This window comes from Engystomops pustulosus, chromosome 5 (assembly GCF_040894005.1).
Source record: "Engystomops pustulosus chromosome 5, aEngPut4.maternal, whole genome shotgun sequence".
NCBI classification, from domain to species: Eukaryota; Metazoa; Chordata; class Amphibia; order Anura; family Leptodactylidae; genus Engystomops; species Engystomops pustulosus.
Window position 1 is genome coordinate 65,471,707 of NC_092415.1, and position 22,886 is coordinate 65,494,592.

The 22,886-nt window shown below is 45.1% G+C and overlaps 1 protein-coding gene across 4 annotated transcripts in view; it reads right to left on the bottom strand.

Moving 5' to 3' along the window:
- The window catches only part of SPIRE1 (spire type actin nucleation factor 1), a 111,369-nt gene extending 90,065 nt beyond the window's left edge, over positions 1 to 21,304 (bottom strand). The window contains exon 1 of one of the 4 annotated variants that reach the window (XM_072152272.1): positions 20,849 to 21,304. In XM_072152272.1, the coding sequence (XP_072008373.1) occupies positions 20,849 to 21,131 (283 nt within the window). In that variant the 5' untranslated portion in view covers positions 21,132 to 21,304. The remainder of the gene's footprint in view (positions 1 to 20,848) is intronic. The other 3 variants (XM_072152273.1, XM_072152274.1, XM_072152275.1) reach the window with 3 other exon arrangements.
- Positions 21,305 to 22,886: the final 1,582 nt, after the last annotated feature.

Below are 22,886 nucleotides of genomic sequence, written 5' to 3' on the forward strand. Positions count from 1 at the left end.
TGGTGTGCGTGCTGTGTGAGTGGAGTGTAGTGTAGTGGTGTGCGTGCTGTGTGAGTGGAGTGTAGTGTAGTGGTGTGCGTGCTGTGTGAGTGGAGTGTAGTGTAGTGGTGTGCGTGCTGTGTGAGTGGAGTGGAGTGTAGTGGTGTGCGTGCTGTGTGAGTGGAGTGTAGTGTAGTGGTGTGCGTGCTGTGTGAGTGGAGTGGAGTGTAGTGTAGTGGTGTGTGTGCTGTGTGAGTGGAGTGTAGTGTAGTGGTGTGTGTGCTGTGTGAGTGTAGTGTAATGTAGTGTAGTGGTGTGTGTGCTGTGTGAGTGGAGTGTAGTGTAGTGGTGTGTGTGCTGTGTGAGTGGAGTGTAGTGTAGTGGTGTGTGTGCTGTGTGAGTGGAGTGTAGTGTAGTGGTGTGTGTGCTGTGTGAGTGGAGTGTAGTGTAGTGTTGTGTGCGTGCTGTGTGAGTGGAGTGTAGTGTAGTGTTGTGTGTGCTGTGTGAGTGGAGAGTAGTGTAGTGTTGTGTGTGCTGTGTGAGTGGAGAGTAGTGTAGTGTTGTGTGCGTGCTGTGTGAGTGGAGTGTAGTGTAGTGTTGTGTGTGCTGTGTGAGTGGAGTGGAGTGTAGTGTAGTGTTGTGTGTGCTGTGTGAGTGTAGTGTAGTGTTGTGCGTGCTGTGTGAGTGGAGAGTAGTGTAGTGTTGTGTGTTGTGTGTGCTGTGTGAGTGTAGTGTAGTGTTGTGTGTTGTGTGTGCTGTGTGAGTGGAGTGTAGTGTAGTGGTGTGCGTGCTGTGTGAGTGGAGTGTAGTGTAGTGTAGTGTTGTGCGTGCTGTGTGAGTGTAGTGTAGTGTTGTGCGTGCTGTGTGAGTGTAGTGGTGTGTGTGCTGTGTGAGTGGAGTGTAGTGTAGTGTTGTGTGCGTGCTGTGTGAGTGGAGTGTAGTGTAGTGTTGTGTGTGCTGTGTGAGTGGAGTGTAGTGTAGTGTTGTGTGTGCTGTGTGAGTGTAGTGTAGTGTTGTGCGTGCTGTGTGAGTGGAGAGTAGTGTAGTGTTGTGTGTTGTGTGTGCTGTGTGAGTGGAGTGTAGTGTAGTGGTGTGTGTGCTGTGTGAGTGGAGTGTAGTGTAGTGGTGTGTGTGCTGTGTGAGTGGAGTGTAGTGTAGTGTTGTGTGCGTGCTGTGTGAGTGGAGTGTAGTGTAGTGTTGTGTGTGCTGTGTGAGTGGAGAGTAGTGTAGTGTTGTGTGTGCTGTGTGAGTGGAGAGTAGTGTAGTGTTGTGTGCGTGCTGTGTGAGTGGAGTGTAGTGTAGTGTTGTGTGTGCTGTGTGAGTGGAGTGGAGTGTAGTGTAGTGTTGTGTGTGCTGTGTGAGTGTAGTGTAGTGTTGTGCGTGCTGTGTGAGTGTAGTGTAGTGTTGTGCGTGCTGTGTGAGTGGAGAGTAGTGTAGTGTTGTGTGTTGTGTGTGCTGTGTGAGTGTAGTGTAGTGTTGTGTGTTGTGTGTGCTGTGTGAGTGGAGTGTAGTGTAGTGGTGTGCGTGCTGTGTGAGTGGAGTGTAGTGTAGTGTTGTGCGTGCTGTGTGAGTGGAGTGTAGTGTAGTGTTGTGCGTGCTGTGTGAGTGTAGTGTAGTGTTGTGCGTGCTGTGTGAGTGTAGTGGTGTGTGTGCTGTGTGAGTGGAGTGTAGTGTAGTGTTGTGTGCGTGCTGTGTGAGTGGAGTGTAGTGTAGTGTTGTGTGTGCTGTGTGAGTGGAGTGTAGTGTAGTGTTGTGTGTGCTGTGTGAGTGTAGTGTAGTGTTGTGCGTGCTGTGTGAGTGGAGAGTAGTGTAGTGTTGTGTGTTGTGTGTGCTGTGTGAGTGGAGTGTAGTGTAGTGTTGTGTGTGCTGTGTGAGTGTAGTGTAGTGTAGTGCGTGCTGTGTGAGTGGAGAGTAGTGTAGTGTTGTGTGTTGTGTGTGCTGTGTGAGTGGAGTGTAGTGTAGTGGTGTGCGTGCTGTGTGAGTGGAGTGTAGTGTAGTGTTGTGCGTGCTGTGTGAGTGGAGTGTAGTGTAGTGTAGTGTTGTGCGTGCTGTGTGAGTGTAGTGTAGTGTTGTGCGTGCTGTGTGAGTGGAATGTAGTGGTGTGCGTGCTGTGCGAGTGGAGTGTAGTGGTGTGCGTGCTGTGTGAGTGGAGTGGAGTGTAGTGTAGTGGTGTGCGTGCTGTGCCAGTGGAGTGTAGTGGTGTGCGTGCTGTGTGAGTGGAGTGTAGTGCTTTCTGTAGTGGTGTGCGTGCTGTGTAAGTGTAGTGTAGTGGTGTGCGTGCTGTGTGTAGTGTTGTGCATGCTGTGTTTTACCAAAATTTTCATACTCCTCCTCGGGTAAAAATACTCCTCAAAAATGGTGAGAGGAGTATTTTTACCCTTCTGGAAAAATGTTAGTGCGACCTCTGAGCATGAGCCTATTTTCTTTTGTTATTATTTATGTCATCCTGTAATGCCCTCCATACAATTACTCAAATCGCCTGTCGAAATAATGTAAAAAAATAAATCAGATGCCCTAGAAGGGTCTGCCATATCTCTGTTCAGAAAATCATGATATGCATAAACATAAAAATTGATGTCAAGAAAGTTGTTAAAGTGCAGTGTTCCAGTCACAGCATGTGGATCGCATTTCTTGCATTCACGTCCACTAGGCAGCTTCTTTAACCATAAAGATAAAGTCTATATGCAATCATTAGGCAGCTACTGACCTGTCCTGTGGTTATTGCACATGGTGTGATCCACTATTACCATAATAAGCCTTTTGTTTATAGAGGACTACATCGCCATTCAGGCTGTCATGTATGATTAAGTGAATGACACCAAAACAATCATTATACATGATATAGCTATTGCTGTACCGATCACTCAATTCCAGTGTAACTGGTCCAGAAAATGACTTCATCTATTATATATCAGGTGGGTGGTGGAGTCTATATTAATCTTTTCCTTCTCCCACCACCTGTTCAAAATCACTAATAAATCGGTAATGGAGTTAGGACGATGACATTTTGCAAAACCAAATAAGGCCTCACCCAGCTGGGTGCAGGAGAGAGGAGGGGTATGCGATCCTCGCCCATCCCCTCTCCATAGAAAGCCCAGCAACCAGTGCTGTAATACAGCAAAATTTAGGACACATTCTATATTTTTCCTTGCATGATCATAGTGAGGTAAGACAGTGTTTGTTCACTGCATGGTGATCAGGAGCCATAGGCATCTATGGGGACCTTGATCTGGCAGCCGGACAGATGTCTCCATTACATTCCTGTGTACAAGGCCTAAAACAGTAAACTGCAATCCTTAAATTATATGACAATAAGATATCACCATTTGCAGGGTGTCATTATTGTAAAAAAGGTTTGCACATCCAGCCTACAATAGTAAATGAATGTCTCATTGAAGGACGCAAGCCATTCCATTTTATATTTTACGTAACACAGATATGTACTGCAACTGTAGACGGTCCAATCCAAGTGCCTTTCACAAGGATGGCAACTGGTTAGTGCCGAGTCAAGTACACCCTTCGATCTTACAATGATGGACAATTTTATCCATAAGCCAACAATATTATAGTAAATGGAAAGTTGAGGATGCACTCTATAGCCGTCTGCTTGGAGTGTTCACTGCCTCGCTGCCAAACATCCATCAACACACTCAAGACTGACTCGGTTTTGCTTCCCGGCGTTCAACTCTGTGACCCTGTGTGAAGCAACTGCAGTTTACCAGCTGCCAGGGAAATCGCATCAAAGTACTGTCATAGGTTAGACTCCAGAGCAAGTATAATACACAGAGATCCTTAATCTACAATTAACACTTAAAAAAAAACTCATGACAAATTATGTATATACTGTACCTCTGCTACCATCGCCATAAAGAACATACACAGCAGCGGATCAAGAAGGTCAGCTGCATTACAAGCGTCACACATGTCTGAAATCATCAATGAATTCCATGAGTTAGGGTAATGCCACACGTTGCGTTTTTGGACCGCTTTTAAGAACGTGTTTTCAGTCAGTTTAAAAACACACACGTTTTTGAATGTTTACCATGCGTTTAGGGTGCCTTATTTAGGACTGGAAAGAACACAAACCCTCACTTTAGAAGACAGTTGAGGCTTTTTAAACAGTCCTTTAAAGTCCTGAATCCGTAAATCATATATTAAATAAAGTAAAATGAAAACACATATTGTATTGCTGGTTAACAAGTCCATGTTCACAAATGCATAATTTTCTTGTGTGTGTCTGGCATCGCTGAAACCATCACTGCTGCGACAGAAGGACAACCTACAGTAAGGAGGGAGAAAAAGCATACCCTCTTAGAATTATATGATTTTACTAGCTGTAGTACCTAGTGCATAGTCCAGGACAGTTAATACTGTATAAACTCGTGTATTAGCCAGGTTTTTCAGCACAAAAAATGTGCTGAAAAACCTCACCTCGGCTTATAAACGAGTCAATAAAAAAAATAAACTTACTTACCCTCTGACGCTCGGCGCAGCTCCTTTTCTGCCTTCTCTTTGCTGTATTAGCTGGCAGAGACGTGTCCATGCGCCGGCCGGCAGATCACGTGGACGCTTCACTGCCGGTTGTTACAGCAAAAAGAGAAGAAAGAAGAGGAGCCACGGAAACCGGAGCATCGCCATGCATCGGGGCCGCCTGAAGGTGAGTGGGCTGGCTGGCTGTGTCTCACTGGGGTCTGGCTGGCTGGCTTTGTCGCACTGGGGGCTGATCAAGGCTCCCTTTTATAAGACATTAATAGATTTTTAAAAAATTAAAACGTTTTGAATGAAAGAAAAAAAAAAATCTTCATTTGCCATATTCTGACACCAATAACTTTTTCCTACTTAGGTGTACAGAGCTGGCCGAGATGTTGTTTTTCCTGGTACTGCTGACATTATCATTGGTACAATTTTGAAGACTGTGCGACCTTTTGATCACTTTTTATTCAAATTTTTTTTTAATTCAAAACGGCTAAAAAGGGACGATTTGGATATTTTGGTGCATTTTTCCTGTCAAATATACTTTTATAGATTTTTTTTATTTTTTTTATTTTGTGTGTTTTATAAAAAACTTTTTATTTACACTGTAACGGTACATCGGATCACTTGATCATAGTAATGCACTGCCATAACCCAGATTGCAATAATCAGCTTAAAAGTGTCTTTAATGAAGCTTTATTGATAATCCTTGGTCCCATTACAGCAAAAAAATTCTGAAACTCCAAATTCACACTGGGGCAAAAAAAAAATTGTCTGCAACTACAATTATAAAATAAACAGTTTCGACTTACATACAAACTCAACTTAAGAACAAAACTTCTTATGTTGTCCTAAATATTGTTTGCTTCTGACAAGAACACTGCTGTACGATATTATCGGGCCGATGGATATTTGGCGACCGTTTCTCATGTTGTAAGAAAATGTACAGACACAGAATGTACTTGACAAAGTTCAAGGCATAGCCAGCATATCATGTGTTAATTCTAAATAAAGTTTATTGAACAGAAGAACAAAACCCTATCTTGTACATAACCCGGGGACTGCCTGTACTTGCATAGGCTGCCAGTAGGAGAGAAAGGTCGCCCCCTCTCTCTGCAAGTTTGTGGATAGTATCTAAGCGGTTAAACAGTCCAGATCATAACTCATTGCGATCCAAATTGTTAAAGAGGCCCTGCTGTCATAAAACAGCCAATTCACTGCTCTTCTCTGCACGGGGGGACCTGTACAGTACTTAGGCTAGGCCGACTCAGAAACCCATTGGCCTAACCTGTGGCCCCTTAGTGACCAAAATAAAATCCAGTATGGGTGGTCACTAAGGGGTTATAATCTATCCAATGATACTGATGCTGACCATGCATTTTCAACCATTGAGGATGAGATAGGTGGTTTTCTGTGGTGCGCTGGTCTAATGCAAGTCCACTTGCCCTTTCACACAGCTTAACTTAAAAGGGGTATTCCCATCAGGACATTTACATTTAATTAAATTCATTTGCCATATACTGTATAAACATTTCATCAATTGGATGTTAATTAAAAAAATGTTCCTGTGTGAAGATAATTTCTCATAAATGTAGCCATGTTGTCCCTTAGAAATCAGATAGCTTCCTCGGACACGACCACGTCACACTCTGGCTGTGGTGGCCAGACTTGCGCTATAGAGTCCTGCCTGACCACCAGGATTCAGCAATCATCACCATAGGGTGGCTGGGCGACATGTAGTAACTCCCAGACATTTTATATAGAACTATAACCTTTTGTTTCTTTGTGCAATCCAGCAGAGGTGGCCGTATCCAAGGAAGCTATCTCGTTTCTAAGGGACAACATGGCTACATTTATGAGAAATTATCTTCACACAGGAACATTTTTTTTTAATAACATCTAATTGAAGAAATGTTTACATATGACAGAATGAAACTGAATGTGAGTACCTAGACGAGAATACCCCTTTAAGTCTCCTCACTATTGAGGGTACAGTCACAAGTGGCGCCTGCCTTGCATTTACAAATGCTACCCAAGTGCCCATGGGCAGCCCTCGCCCGATCGCATATGCTTTTCCATGGAAATGCCATGCTAACCAGCACAATGTCTTGCATTGCTGAAACGCAAGTGTGACCGTACCCGGAAGAAGGGGATTTTTCTTGCTACCTACAAAAGTTTTCAAATATGGAATGCCCTACATAAAGTTCTTGAAGTTAGATTCCAGAACTTTGGATGGATTTTAGATAAATATTGCTTGTGTATTTTCCAATTTTAGATCTGAATTTTTTTTTAAATTTCCCCCTTTTTCAACATTTTGGCACACTTCGGTTTCTGGAGATTACACCGCCATTTGTCATCAAAATTTAAAAAGACCTAGGTGAAACCAATATAAATTTTATCTACAATAAAAAAAAGGGGGTTCCATATTTATAAGATTTGTTTAGTTGCCCCCTGCCCTACTAACCGCTTGCCCCGAATAAAATATTTGACACGTATATTTATAGTTTCTCAATAGTTGTTGTGAGATATTCCACTGTCCTAACCTTTTTGTTACACCCAGTACACTTTTCTTCAATTGCTTGTTATGAAAAAATGCAACTGTGTGAAGATTATTTCTCATTAGTGTAGTCATGTTGTCCCTTGGAAGCGAGATTGTATCTTATGCTGGATAATTAATCTGGTGCAGTATATGACTAGCGAGTCATACTTTGCACCTCCTATTAATTGGTCTAGTTTGCTGTGCCACAATTATGAATTTTCTGGAGCAATGGCCAAGCCTGGCATTGACATTGAGGTCAACGTGCACAATGAAAAACACTGGGTGCTACCTACCGATCACATGTGTTTCAAGGGAAACGAGCCCCGTCCGCGCAATGCAAACGCAACAGGTGAATGCAGCTTATATTGTAGGTTACTCATTGAAACATGATTGTGTCAAGAAACAATATTTACCAACATCACATTTACTGAGTCATAACCAATATTTTATGATACCAACACTGTATTTGCTTTTCATATCATGACATTCTTCACCATGTATAAAAAGCCAAATACAAATACCGGTCATAGAGTATTATTTAAACTGGCCGTATACATCTAATATATAATCAGCCACCCATCTAATGGCAAATGTCAGCCGAGATATGGATCAGGCAGCTGAATTGCAAGTACTTGATCCCTGTTAGGTGAGATAATCCATCACCAGCATTAGCAGCAACATTCTCCCTTCTCCTAGTTGCTGAGCCTTTATTCCAGATGCCATCACATATGGCAAAAAAATAGCGCAGAATCCAGATAAAATGACCATAATACAATGTAACAGAGTTCTTAGAAGTAAATAGCATCGGTCTCTGGGAATGAAGTTAAAAAACAAAAATGACAACTAGGCATAATATTTCAATATGACACTGTCAACACTAACTGGAGTGGATAGGAACACACCCTACAGACGAGAGAAGTGGCAACACATTGCTGTCAGATAATGAATATTTTCCTATGCGACACGCTGCAGTGTTCTAAGAAGATTTGCTTATGAGTTATTACACAAGGATACGACATGTCAGAGAGGACAGGTGTTCTTTACAAGAGTGACTTATTGCTTTCACAGACCTATTTAATTGCTAATTATTTTCTTAAGGTGCCATTGATAAGTACCTGAAAGTCATTTAGCAAAACAAATGTCTTCATAGTCTTACATGTCGAGCAATTACAAGATATAAAAAAAATCTAATCAGATAAACAACAGGAATTTCGTTTACACAAGAGAAAACTTACCTGTAGCAAATTCAGCTAAACTAGTACTACTTTATCATCCAAAAATTTCCACTAAGCAGAAGAAAGGCTTGGGATCTCACAACTGTCCAATTCTCAGCTTCACAGTAAGGCTGTGCTCACATCTACCCTATTATTGTGAACCTATAGAGCACCATTTAAGTCCCACTGACTGTCTCACTAACAAGTTATGGAGGACTGGGTCAGGATCTCTATGATGGATTCCCCAGGCTCATTGGACATCCTTATAAGCTACCTTTATAGCAGCTGCCTCTGTATTTCTGATAATTTATCAATGAGGAGACATCAAATGAAGCAGATCTAATATATATATATATGACACTTGCTCATAGATCAATGGCACTGTGACTGTTGAAATCATCTTATATTTGTTATACGTGGTCTTCTTCCCTATAAAATCATCTTTTAAAATTATCCTAATGCACCTAAAAGGTCTGCTATGGGGGGTTCCCAGAGCCTCCTCTGTGCTACAGCTTTACAGGCACTAATACTATACTCCCTCAGCGCTTCTCCCATCCCTCTGGCTGAAGTGATCTCCCTGCATTAGTGGAAATTTCAGCATACCATGGGGAAGGGGGCTCCTTGCAGTGTAACTGCCTGTGAATCTAAAGCACGGAGGGGCTCTGGTAATGCTCCAATGAGTCATTCAGGCTCATTAGCATGAGCTCATTGGTAGCAAAAAAGTAGTCACAGGGACAAACACTAATCATTTTAGGGTATAAAGGAATATGCCTCATATATAGTCAGTTTTAATGAATTTAATTGGTTGAATACTTCTACTTCTCCAAGAGCAAGTGGAAATTTTCAATTTGTTTCCTATGGGAGCAGTACACATTCATCTCAACTAAAAGCCTCGATCCTTACATAAGGGATAGCACAGACATTTATAATTTCCCAAATTCTTATTAACAAATATTTTAACTGTACCAATTTGTTATATATTTTTGGAGTCAAGAGTCTGCTCCAGGACTGTGGAGTTGTCATAAAATCGGCAAAGCGTTGGTTGACTGTATAAGATGCTTTAGCACTGGCTGCTCCATCTCATCACTCAGACTTAGACCTAAGCGTCCGATCTGTCGCTTCTAGTGCGACAGTGAAGCAATGTTTCCCAGACACCGGCTACTTATGCTAGAAGAATAATTATCTGTCTGCTCCGTTTGTTGGTCTGTTTTTGTTTGACCTTACATTGAATTTAACAAAGGTCCATTCTGAATGTACTGAAGCTCTTGTAAAATGTGTGTAGCCTTTGTCCCCAGATGTTTTATCACTTAGTGTTGATTAACCCTTTCCTGACCATAATTGTATTATTGACCAGGCAATTTCAGCTAATTTTTGGATGTAGTGGTGTAAAGGTGCTTTACCTTACAAAATTTGTGGTATTCTTTTCGTGACACATATATAATTTGAGATTTATAATTTGAGATATTGTCACTGGGACAAAAAAAAAAAAAAATTGTCTAGAACTTCAATTATAAAACTTTGACTTACATACAAATTCAACTTAAGAACAAACCTCCGGACCCTATCTTATAACCCGGGGACTGCCTGTATATCTCAAATTAACTCAAAATGACCAAGATAAATACATTTCCTAGTGTGTGATGGTTGTTTTGATATATAATATACCTGTATATTGGTCCCTGGCAAACAGGACTATGGCAATGTATTTTATAGTGTAGAGAGGTATTTTTTACACTTTACTGGGAAATATTCATGTGTATTTTTATATATTTATTTATATTTAGTCGTATGTGTTTTTTACTTCACAGATGAGCGGACCCAAACCAAACTAGGAATGACTGTGATGGGCCAGGTGGCCAGCATGCATAGTTGCTACGGGCACAAGGCTGGTGGATTGGCAGCCCATCAAGCAACATGTCAGGGTTGTGGGACCTGCCAGACCCCTGGAGGAGATTTAAAAAAAAACAAAAAAAAAAACATTTTTTTTAAGTTCAAGTTTTAAGTTTTCCACTATAAATGGGGCATCTAGAAGAGCAAGCAATTCAGCCTTACCGTATAAGCCGAGATACCTAATTATACCACAAAAAAACTAGGAAAACCTATTGACCTTGGTATAAGCCTAGTGTGGGAAATGCATTGGTCACAGCTTCCACCCAGTATATAGACAGCAAGAACTTTCCCCCCAGTATTTAGCATGTCAGCCCCTGACCCCCCCCCAGTACATAGCCAGCCAAACCCCCCCCCCCAGTACATAGCCAGCCAATCCCCCCTCCCACCAGTACATAGCCAGCCAATCCCCCCTCCCACCAGTACATAGCCAGCCAATCCCCCCTCCCACCAGTACATAGCCAGCCAATCCCCCCTCCCACCAGTACATAGCCAGCCAATCCCCCCTCCCACCAGTACATAGCCAGCCAATCCCCCCTCCCACCAGTACATAGCCAGCCAATCCCCCCTCCCACCAGTACATAGCCAGCCAATCCCCCCTCCCACCAGTACATAGCCAGCCAATCCCCCCTCCCACCAGTACATAGCCAGCCAATCCCCCCTCCCACCAGTACATAGCCAGCCAATCCCCCCTCCCACCAGTACATAGCCAGCCAATCCCCCCTCCCACCAGTACATAGCCAGCCAATCCCCCCTCCCACCAGTACATAGCCAGCCAATCCCCCCTCCCACCAGTACATAGCCAGCCAATCCCCCCTCCCACCAGTATATAGCCAGCCAATCCCCCCTCCCACCAGTATATAGCCAGCCAATCCCCCCTCCCACCAGTATATAGCCAGCCAATCCCCCCTCCCACCAGTATATAGCCAGCCAATCCCCCCTCCCACCAGTATATAGCCAGCCAATCCCCCCTCCCACCAGTATATAGCCAGCCAATCCCCCCTCCCACCAGTATATAGCCAGCCAATCCCCCCTCCCACCAGTATATAGCCAGCCAATCCCCCCTCCCACCAGTATATAGCCAGCCAATCCCCCCTCCCACCAGTATATAGCCAGCCAATCCCCCCTCCCACCAGTATATAGCCAGCCAATCCCCCCTCCCACCAGTATATAGCCAGCCAATCCCCCCTCCCACCAGTATATAGCCAGCCAATCCCCCCTCCCACCAGTATATAGCCAGCCAATCCCCCCTCCCACCAGTATATAGCCAGCCAATCCCCCCTCCCACCAGTATATAGCCAGCCAATCCCCCCTCCCACCAGTATATAGCCAGCCAATCCCCCCTCCCACCAGTATATAGCCAGCCAATCCCCCCTCCCACCAGTATATAGCCAGCCAATCCCCCCTCCCACCAGTATATAGCCAGCCAATCCCCCCTCCCACCAGTATATAGCCAGCCAATCCCCCCTCCCACCAGTATATAGCCAGCCAATCCCCCCTCCCACCAGTATATAGCCAGCCAATCCCCCCTCCCACCAGTATATAGCCAGCCAATCCCCCCTCCCACCAGTATATAGCCAGCCAATCCCCCCTCCCACCAGTATATAGCCAGCCAATCCCCCCTCCCACCAGTATATAGCCAGCCAATCCCCCCTCCCACCAGTATATAGCCAGCCAATCCCCCCTCCCACCAGTATATAGCCAGCCAATCCCCCCTCCCACCAGTATATAGCCAGCCAATCCCCCCTCCCACCAGTATATAGCCAGCCAATCCCCCCTCCCACCAGTATATAGCCAGCCAATCCCCCCTCCCACCAGTATATAGCCAGCCAATCCCCCCTCCCACCAGTATATAGCCAGCCAATCCCCCCTCCCACCAGTATATAGCCAGCCAATCCCCCCTCCCACCAGTATATAGCCAGCCAATCCCCCCTCCCACCAGTATATAGCCAGCCAATCCCCCCTCCCACCAGTATATAGCCAGCCAATCCCCCCTCCCACCAGTATATAGCCAGCCAATCCCCCCTCCCACCAGTATATAGCCAGCCAATCCCCCCTCCCACCAGTATATAGCCAGCCAATCCCCCCTCCCACCAGTATATAGCCAGCCAATCCCCCCTCCCACCAGTATATAGCCAGCCAATCCCCCCTCCCACCAGTACATAGCCAGCCAATCCCCCCTCCCACCAGTACATAGCCAGCCAATCCCCCCTCCCACCAGTACATAGCCAGCCAATCCCCCCTCCCACCAGTACATAGCCAGCCAATCCCCCCTCCCACCAGTATATAGCCAGCCAATCCCCCCTCCCACCAGTATATAGCCAGCCAATCCCCCCTCCCACCAGTATATAGCCAGCCAATCCCCCCTCCCACCAGTATATAGCCAGCCAATCCCCCCTCCCACCAGTATATAGCCAGCCAATCCCCCCTCCCACCAGTATATAGCCAGCCAATCCCCCCTCCCACCAGTATATAGCCAGCCAATCCCCCCTCCCACCAGTATATAGCCAGCCAATCCCCCCTCCCACCAGTATATAGCCAGCCAATCCCCCCTCCCACCAGTATATAGCCAGCCAATCCCCCCTCCCACCAGTATATAGCCAGCCAATCCCCCCTCCCACCAGTATATAGCCAGCCAATCCCCCCTCCCACCAGTATATAGCCAGCCAATCCCCCCTCCCACCAGTATATAGCCAGCCAATCCCCCCTCCCACCAGTATATAGCCAGCCAATCCCCCCTCCCACCAGTATATAGCCAGCCAATCCCCCCTCCCACCAGTATATAGCCAGCCAATCCCCCCTCCCACCAGTATATAGCCAGCCAATCCCCCCTCCCACCAGTATATAGCCAGCCAATCCCCCCTCCCACCAGTATATAGCCAGCCAATCCCCCCTCCCACCAGTATATAGCCAGCCAATCCCCCCTCCCACCAGTATATAGCCAGCCAATCCCCCCTCCCACCAGTATATAGCCAGCCAATCCCCCCTCCCACCAGTATATAGCCAGCCAATCCCCCCTCCCACCAGTATATAGCCAGCCAATCCCCCCTCCCACCAGTATATAGCCAGCCAATCCCCCCTCCCACCAGTATATAGCCAGCCAATCCCCCCTCCCACCAGTATATAGCCAGCCAATCCCCCCTCCCACCAGTATATAGCCAGCCAATCCCCCCTCCCACCAGTATATAGCCAGCCAATCCCCCCTCCCACCAGTATATAGCCAGCCAATCCCCCCTCCCACCAGTATATAGCCAGCCAATCCCCCCTCCCACCAGTATATAGCCAGCCAATCCCCCCTCCCACCAGTATATAGCCAGCCAATCCCCCCTCCCACCAGTATATAGCCAGCCAATCCCCCCTCCCACCAGTATATAGCCAGCCAATCCCCCCTCCCACCAGTATATAGCCAGCCAATCCCCCCTCCCACCAGTATATAGCCAGCCAATCCCCCCTCCCACCAGTATATAGCCAGCCAATCCCCCCTCCCACCAGTATATAGCCAGCCAATCCCCCCTCCCACCAGTATATAGCCAGCCAATCCCCCCTCCCACCAGTATATAGCCAGCCAATCCCCCCTCCCACCAGTATATAGCCAGCCAATCCCCCCTCCCACCAGTATATAGCCAGCCAATCCCCCCTCCCACCAGTATATAGCCAGCCAATCCCCCCTCCCACCAGTATATAGCCAGCCAATCCCCCCTCCCACCAGTATATAGCCAGCCAATCCCCCCTCCCACCAGTATATAGCCAGCCAATCCCCCCTCCCACCAGTATATAGCCAGCCAATCCCCCCTCCCACCAGTATATAGCCAGCCAATCCCCCCTCCCACCAGTATATAGCCAGCCAATCCCCCCTCCCACCAGTATATAGCCAGCCAATCCCCCCTCCCACCAGTATATAGCCAGCCAATCCCCCCTCCCACCAGTATATAGCCAGCCAATCCCCCCTCCCACCAGTATATAGCCAGCCAATCCCCCCTCCCACCAGTATATAGCCAGCCAATCCCCCCTCCCACCAGTATATAGCCAGCCAATCCCCCCTCCCACCAGTATATAGCCAGCCAATCCCCCCTCCCACCAGTATATAGCCAGCCAATCCCCCCTCCCACCAGTATATAGCCAGCCAATCCCCCCTCCCACCAGTATATAGCCAGCCAATCCCCCCTCCCACCAGTATATAGCCAGCCAATCCCCCCTCCCACCAGTATATAGCCAGCCAATCCCCCCTCCCACCAGTATATAGCCAGCCAATCCCCCCTCCCACCAGTATATAGCCAGCCAATCCCCCCTCCCACCAGTATATAGCCAGCCAATCCCCCCTCCCACCAGTATATAGCCAGCCAATCCCCCCTCCCACCAGTATATAGCCAGCCAATCCCCCCTCCCACCAGTATATAGCCAGCCAATCCCCCCTCCCACCAGTATATAGCCAGCCAATCCCCCCTCCCACCAGTATATAGCCAGCCAATCCCCCCTCCCACCAGTATATAGCCAGCCAATCCCCCCTCCCACCAGTATATAGCCAGCCAATCCCCCCTCCCACCAGTATATAGCCAGCCAATCCCCCCTCCCACCAGTATATAGCCAGCCAATCCCCCCTCCCACCAGTATATAGCCAGCCAATCCCCCCTCCCACCAGTATATAGCCAGCCAATCCCCCCTCCCACCAGTATATAGCCAGCCAATCCCCCCTCCCACCAGTATATAGCCAGCCAATCCCCCCTCCCACCAGTATATAGCCAGCCAATCCCCCCTCCCACCAGTATATAGCCAGCCAATCCCCCCTCCCACCAGTATATAGCCAGCCAATCCCCCCTCCCACCAGTATATAGCCAGCCAATCCCCCCTCCCACCAGTATATAGCCAGCCAATCCCCCCCACCAGTATATAGCCAGCCAATCCCCCCCACCAGTATATAGCCAGCCAATCCCCCCCCACCAGTATATAGCCAGCCAATCCCCCCCACCAGTATATAGCCAGCCAATCCCCCCCAGTATATAACAAACCCCCCCAGTATATAGCCAGCCAACCTCCCCCCAGTATATAGCCAGCCAATCCCCCTCCCAGTATATAGCCAGCCAATCCCCCTCCCAGTATATAGCCAGCCAATCCCCCTCCCAGTATATAGCCAGCCAATCCCCCCCAGAGTATGTCAAGCCTTTTTATAAAAAGTTTAACACTGTACTCACCTTTCCGAGGCCCCGGCAGGACCTCTAGTTGCTTCGGATGGTCCAATGCCTCATCGGGTCCCAAAGCATGGCCAGCACACACAATTACATCAGCCACTTGCCAACATTATTGTTTGTGTGCCACCGGCATCGCACGGGGACCCCAAGAGGAGCCGGAAGACCCGAGGAGGCACCAAAGCATCCGAGCAAGAAGAGGGGGGGGGGGTCATCAGAAAGGGGAGTACAATGTTGTTGTTCATTTTTTTTATAAGCCGAAAGCTGAAAAACTCTGTTTATACTCAAGTACATAGGTAAATCTTTCAAACCCAGTGATCACAGGACCGCCAAGTCTACAGAGCCATTGGAACTGCAGACCCGATGATCACATGACCGCCGTGTGTCACTGAGTATGTAATAGTCACAGAACTCACTCTGGCACCATCCCCGAAGCACTTGTGCTTCATTTACATGAAGAGAAAACTTTATTTTATGATTAAAGTATTGGAATAAGGCTACCAATAAACATGTCTGTATTCACACACAGCAATGCTACCCATAAACATGTTTATACTTTTAGTGATGTGTTTCCAGAATAGTCTTAATATGACTAGGCAGCATAATAATATATTTTACATTGTGTATCTTAAAATATCCCTTATTAACATCTGTTTGATTTCTCGATGCCTGTAACCTCGAGAACATCTAGAAACGCCTGCCAGTATTGATATGTCAGCGATACAAGTTATAGGAGATGCCTCTCACATTCAAATTCCCTTAGCTACAGACTTTCCTCTGACAAATGCTCCTGACAAAGCTTTAGCTTTCAATGATGACTGCAGCTTATTATGATGATTAAGGAATTGTGTAGTGTATCCCAATATAAAAATAAATGTATAGGAAATAAAAAGGTTTGTTTTACCCATTTTTGGAATTGAGCAGCCTACGGCCCATTACTTTTACTAATGTACATGTCAAATATTCATGAAGTAAACCACACCCATGGTGTTTGATGGCAAAAACGAAACATGTGTAGGATTAATAAACTTTTAGCCCTCTAAAACAACATTGCAACTGCATAGCACTGGGGATTATGCCACAAAGTGAGGTGGATCCCAGTATCCTGATTTATTAGGCTATCCCAGGCCCTTCTTTAGCTCACGTCTATTGACAAGTTCAGTAAATCCAGCGCAGAAAAGCTGACGAACTGATCTTGGTCTCATCATGAGACTACAAATGGGTGGCATGAACATGGCATCAGCTGGTTGGTCAACAAAAACAGGGGTGAACATCTTCAGTATTTAGCATACTGGGGTTTTCTACTCGACTTTGAGGGGACAATTTATATGCAGTTATGTCACCAGGCTCCAATCGCGTCAAAATGTGACTGGCTGCAACGTAATTGGCCTCAATGCACCACTGCTACAGTGACAGGTACAAAAGCATGCATAGTCCATGAACCAACACACAGGGAAGCAGCTTAACACGCCACGGACAAATTGGCTTCACTATATGCCAGGACTCCTGTAGTCTTCACCACAACTGCATCAAAAAGTAGAAAAGTGCGAGCCATACAATACAACCCGAGTATATTTTCTACAATACATTAGTCAAAAGATACTTTTATACTTCACTTCACTGTACATTTTCAACTAAATTCTGCAGACCATCATATCACAGAATCAGAACAATATTATCCAAATAGCACAGCCATGGTGTTCACACAGAGGAAGGGCTTCACGGATTGATCAAGAGCATACAGCGACGTTTCTGAGCGCTTCCCCTGTGTGAACACAATGGACAATGCTATTTGGATTATAATGTTTTGAATCCATGATATAATGGTCTACAGTGAAATATAAAAGTATCTTTTAATAAATATATTGCATTGTGGAAAAATAAATGTTAAAATTCTTAGAGTTTATTGTATGTCTTGCACTTTTCTACTTTTTGATACAAAATATCATCAAGTCATCACTGGAGACAAGTAAACAGATAACAATGGAGGCGAGGATTTAGTTTTTTAATGGCGTTGGAGATCCCCTTAAAAAAAGGAACATTCTCATTTTAAGAAATGTGGCAGATTCTATAGACACGCTATACATTTTTATTGAGTTACCATTCACCTATTCCCGAAACATGGGATCCCCTATCTTCATCAGGGTTAAGTTATTGTGAATGAAGAGGTGGCAACATATGCCATAAGTGATCGGGAAAGTTGTAAAATAAAATCCACTTTAAGAAACAATTTTAAGGCTTTATACACAGGAGGTATGATGACTATACAGTCTAGATGCAGTCCTAAAAAGGTGTATAGCCTCCATACAGCTTCCAATTAGTGTATGACGGTTTCTCTCTGCCAGAAGGAAGGGTGTCATTTTCAGAAATAATACAAGCATACAAATTCAGGGACAGAATACAGGGACTCAGTCTCCAAGCAGTCAGCACATACTCCAACAATCTTGGCTACTTGATCCTTTTCCTTCTCCTAGTCATTGCACAAAGTATAAATGTTCCCTCACAACCCTCCTCTGACAGAATCCCTCTCCATCCTTGTACACAGGCCTCTATTGTCCGGTACGCTGGGGAAAACAGACTCCGCTGGATCTGCTGATCTTAGAAAATAAATAAATGCTCCGAAATGCTTCTATGTTACCAAAACAGACCGACTGCTGTACCGCAAAATACACTCTACAAAAGAATCTTTCATGTCTAACCCCTGACGCTGCGAGCACCCAGCTATGTTATAAAGACACTGGGCAAAGCATCGGGAAGAAAATCTGCTAAAGCCAGGCAGCTAACAACCAAAGCTAGAGATGATACTATTTGGAAACAGCTCTACGGCTGGCCATAGACATTACACATTTCATACACATGCATTCTAGCTTTAGCTGAGTATGCATGTTTTAGAATGAGGAGAGAGGCCAAACAGTGTCTTGTCTCTTACACCAACAAATGCTATGAGGAAAACCTCTGTATGCATTATATGGTTGGCATGTTCACCTCCATTTGTTGTAATACAAACAAATCCAGAAAAATATTTACCCTTCCTTACACCCAATCACCACAAGGAACCTCTGGACACAGCTCATAATTTGGTTATAGGGTATAGAGCACAGATCCAAGAAACTATCATAACACTTCCACTGTGGTCCTCTTCCAAATAAAAATCAATTAACAATTTCGAGGTGAACCCCGACAAATTTAGACACACTACAATTGCTCCAGACTCTGTAGGTACTCCCCCATTTGTCAAGGAAAATGTAAATATCCAGTTGTCAATGTATTCATGAAGAGGAATAACAGAGGAACAGTATAATGCAGGTTATATGGTATTCTCCAACTATATGTATTAAACTAATAAGCCCAAATAGCAGACATGTCCTCACTATTAAAAGAGATGTCAACATTAGATATAAAAACCATCAACGTTAAATATTTAATATTCCAAACATTTCATCCAGAAACTCTACAGTAATTGTATAGTAGAGGTTTAGAGACAAGAGCTGGGCTCAACTCTTGTGATCCCTGCATTTTCCTAATCCACCAACATTCTGAGGGATTTGCTGTAGAGAGCATGGAAATCTCAAGATTTCACGCAAGACCAGTATAGAACAACATAGGTTTTGTAAAATCTGCTTCTAGTGAATACTCAATGGAGACCGCAACTCATCCCTAAATCCTTAAATCCTTTCCTCTTAATGGCTATGTTTAGTTTAGCTGAGAACAAGATGCTCAAACTGTAAAAATGTGGCTAGTGAACAGATCAATGAAGAAAACCAGAGAATGGGACATCCCTCATTCATCATTGTGACCACTATTCAACAGATCTAAGGTCATCGTCACTATCCATAATTCGCAGCCATGTAACGTCTTCCCATTGCAGATACCAGTATAGAATAACATAGGTTTTGTAAAATCTGCTTAATGATCTGGTGGGTTAAGAAAATATATGTTTTCTATATGCATGTCTAGGTTTCTTTTCGGTACACTCTGATGTCTTCTACTCATACAACAATATAAAGGAAGTTTTCCCTGGTTTAGGGGCTGGATCCCTCCCACTAGGTGATCAGCTGCTACCATTGTCTCTTACAGTGTGTCTACTGAATTTGGCTAGTTGGGCCTTATATTCATTGGGTTAAGGACTGACAATTACAGTGCGTTTCCAAGTTTAAGCAATTACATGTTCCAATGATATGGAAAAGGTTTTGTGCTGTTGGTACATTCCCTATAAATGTATATGATTGTGGAAATATTATTAAAAAAAATTAAAAGTTATGCTAATGACCCTGAGGCCCTCAGGCTATGTCACCCAAGCATGTTGGTGAGCCTTGTATTTTAATTTATGCACCATCCCCCCCCCCCCCCGGTAGGGCTAGCGGTACCACTTGTTACCAGCTCTATGCACTATGTATAGTATATATGTATATGTCTTTTCTGCTTGATGCCTTTTTTCTGTATTCAAATTAAATATTCCATGCACAATGGGCACGACTATGTATGTCACTGCAAGATAGAAAGAATAAAAGTTTGAACCAGCAGGGGTAGGCCCTCCTCTTGTGCACTGAGAACCTTATATGCATAAAAAAAAACTAAAAACTTAAAGTAAAACCCATGAAACAATTGTGACTTGCAGCTCTATGTTCATCTGTTCACCCTAAAGTTATCATTTCAATCACAGCGGCCGGTAGCAGACTGTCCAGGGGACACAAACCTTTAACAAAGGTTATGGTAAGAACCAATTCTATTTTTTTTCTTCTATAAACAAATAACTAGGAGAAATAACCAAAAAAAACAACACAATACAGAGAAAAGATGTGCCAGAATTGTATTTTCATTGAGAATAAAATAATTAGTAAAACAGACATGTCAGGAGAGGTGACAGGTCCCCTTTCCAAAAAGTCCTGTGTATCAAGAGGTCTCCTAAAAATCATGTAAGTAAACAATGAAATGGCACATTCTTGTGTGAATGAGCCCACGTGATGCCTGATCTCTGGCATCTGTAATGCTACATCTGAGTAATATGGTGCATTATAGTAATATCCAACCATATATGTCTCCAGCTTCACCCCTGTGTGTCACTACAGACTGGACAATGGATACAGACATGCTGTGTATAGATCATGGTAGACAGATGCCACCATAGGCTGATACTTGCACATTTTTTGGCAATGGGCCTATCCACCAGAAATCTCAATCAGTCACTGCTGACTTATGTGTCAGGCAGCAGGAAATGTCCCCAGTGATGTGACATTGCACACATGACAAGGGCCCGGCCATGGCTGGCATGTCGGCTTGTACAGGACATTGTTGGGTTGTTCTGCTGTTAACCCTTCGTAACCAGAAAGACAAAGAAAAGGACAATAATTTGGGGGCGATGTACAACAGAGGGGTCTGAGAGCGATTGGCTGCTGAGGGGGAGTGACAGAGGGGCATCTGGAGCCGTGAATGGGAGGACAATGTGCAGTGACAGGTGATCAGGCAGCATTCTGCACATCTGCTATACACATGACATAGATGGGAATACGGGAGCAGATCTCCGTATGTCGGGTGATCAGGTTACCGCGCGATGAATAGGCTGCCATACACACCTGGCGCGGAGCTGCGGCTCACAGTGACAGCTCCATCCTTCCTGATGCGGATCTCCCAGGCTCCCTTTATGCTGGGCCGCTTGGCGCTCCCGGGGCGCAGCGCGGCGCAGCACTGGTAGCACACTGCCCATGCCTGCTCCTCATTAATGGGCTGGTTATACAGATCCAGGATCTCCTCCAGGGACAGCGACTCCCGCTCCTCTGCGTCCCCATTCCCCGCTCCGCTGCCTGCACTGCCCGGGCTCGGAGTCGCCGGAGATTCGGCCATTCTTGGCTCCGTCATCAATGCGCAGAGCTGCACATCCCGGGCTGCCGGACTGACATCCTCCCGCCGCTCCAGTGCGGGGAATGCGGCAGCATCAACATCCCCAGCAGCAGCAGCAGCCTGCCCAGCACAGCCTGGAACCCCCAGCTCTGTGACGTCACACAGCCCGGGGCCCGCCCCTGCCACGTCACGTCATAGGGAGCGCCTATCGGCCTCATGTCCTGCCCACCTGCATGGACAAGGACCAGAGATAACACGTAATAGCCTATTAGATTTCAGTTTACTTTTTCGCTGCGAATTAATTTAATAGAAACAGAGATCTGATTGGGTTCTTTGTGCCCTTTTACTTTGAAGGTCTGGACTCCACTCTAAATAAGGAGGCTTCCTAAAAATCACTTACAGGGTGAAATCTATAAGTTCAGTTATTTGATCCGTGTTTCAATTTGCAGATGTAACTGTTGATATACATTTTGAACACATGCATTTAGGGCTCATTCCCATGAGAAAATCCATGTCCCAATTTTTATTTTTCCTACAGTGGCTTGAAACGCAATTCTTTTTAACAAATTCAGGTCCTTGGCTGTTGTTTTAACCTCTGATTAATGTATGAAATAACTAGATAAAGGCTGGGATGGGATCCTTGTGAGCTGCTCCAACAGGTAGAGGAGACAGGACAAGTGACACAGACCTGATGACAAGTGTCCTTTAATCTCTGAACTGAATGGTTTTGCTGAAAAAAACAAATTATAAAATTATGATAATGAGGCTATGTCGCTCTTCTTACCCTAGTTATGGACTGCTCCAGAGAATGATGTAATCACTGTGTTGTCCCTGACATGTAGAAGTAATCAACCACTGCACCATCCCCCCAGATGCTGTGTATGAGTCCAGCTCAGGTTGATTAGTCCTGTCTGGACAGTTCAGGAAGCTCCGTTTAATGTGCTTATGCATGGCAGGCAGTCTCCTCCCAGTTTTCCTGAGGCGCTGAATTTTATAATTGTTTTTTTGAGCAAAAACACTCGGATCAGGAATTAAACAAGATATGTTTTTGCATCAGTGTAGCTACAGCATTCTCAAGGTATGTTTGGTTCACAATGCATAAAAACAAATGGTATATTTCCCTTCAACATCTGGTACTTAGTCCTGATATAATTTGTCAATTCTGCATAGTCCATATAGTCTTCAACTTTTAGGTCAATAGGACCTGTCATCAGGATGCCTGGTGATGCTATTCTTCTGTCTTCCACATTTGCCAATTAACTTCAGAGAAAAATGGGTGTTTTCTTGTATCTCCTGATTTAACCTGTTCTCTTCTGAGTTGTACCAGAGGGATAACTTCTTATGTGTGTGCTGCCTCTCGGACTCAAGGTGAAGGAAATTTCGGTAACCAATTTTCCGCCTTTTTTGTCTGGATATCATTGATCCTTTAATGCTGTTTTTAGACCTTAGCAAGTTTGTAGTAAAAGATTCAGATTTCCAGACTTACATGCTCAATCATTTGCAAAGTCAATGGTGCCATTTTTCTTCTGGAATGGAATGGATAGATTCTTCTTAAAAAAAAAAAGGCTTAGTAAATATATAAAAATATACCTCCACCACCACTTTAATCAGCGAAGACATCATTGGATGCAAATGGACTTCAATTACTTCTCTTTGTGTATTACAGGTATCTAAACAATTATGAAAACAATAGATAGAGCTAAGTGCCACAAAAATTCTATAAAAAATTATCAAAAGTCCGTACAGTTTTCAAAATAGTAGCGTTAAAAATGT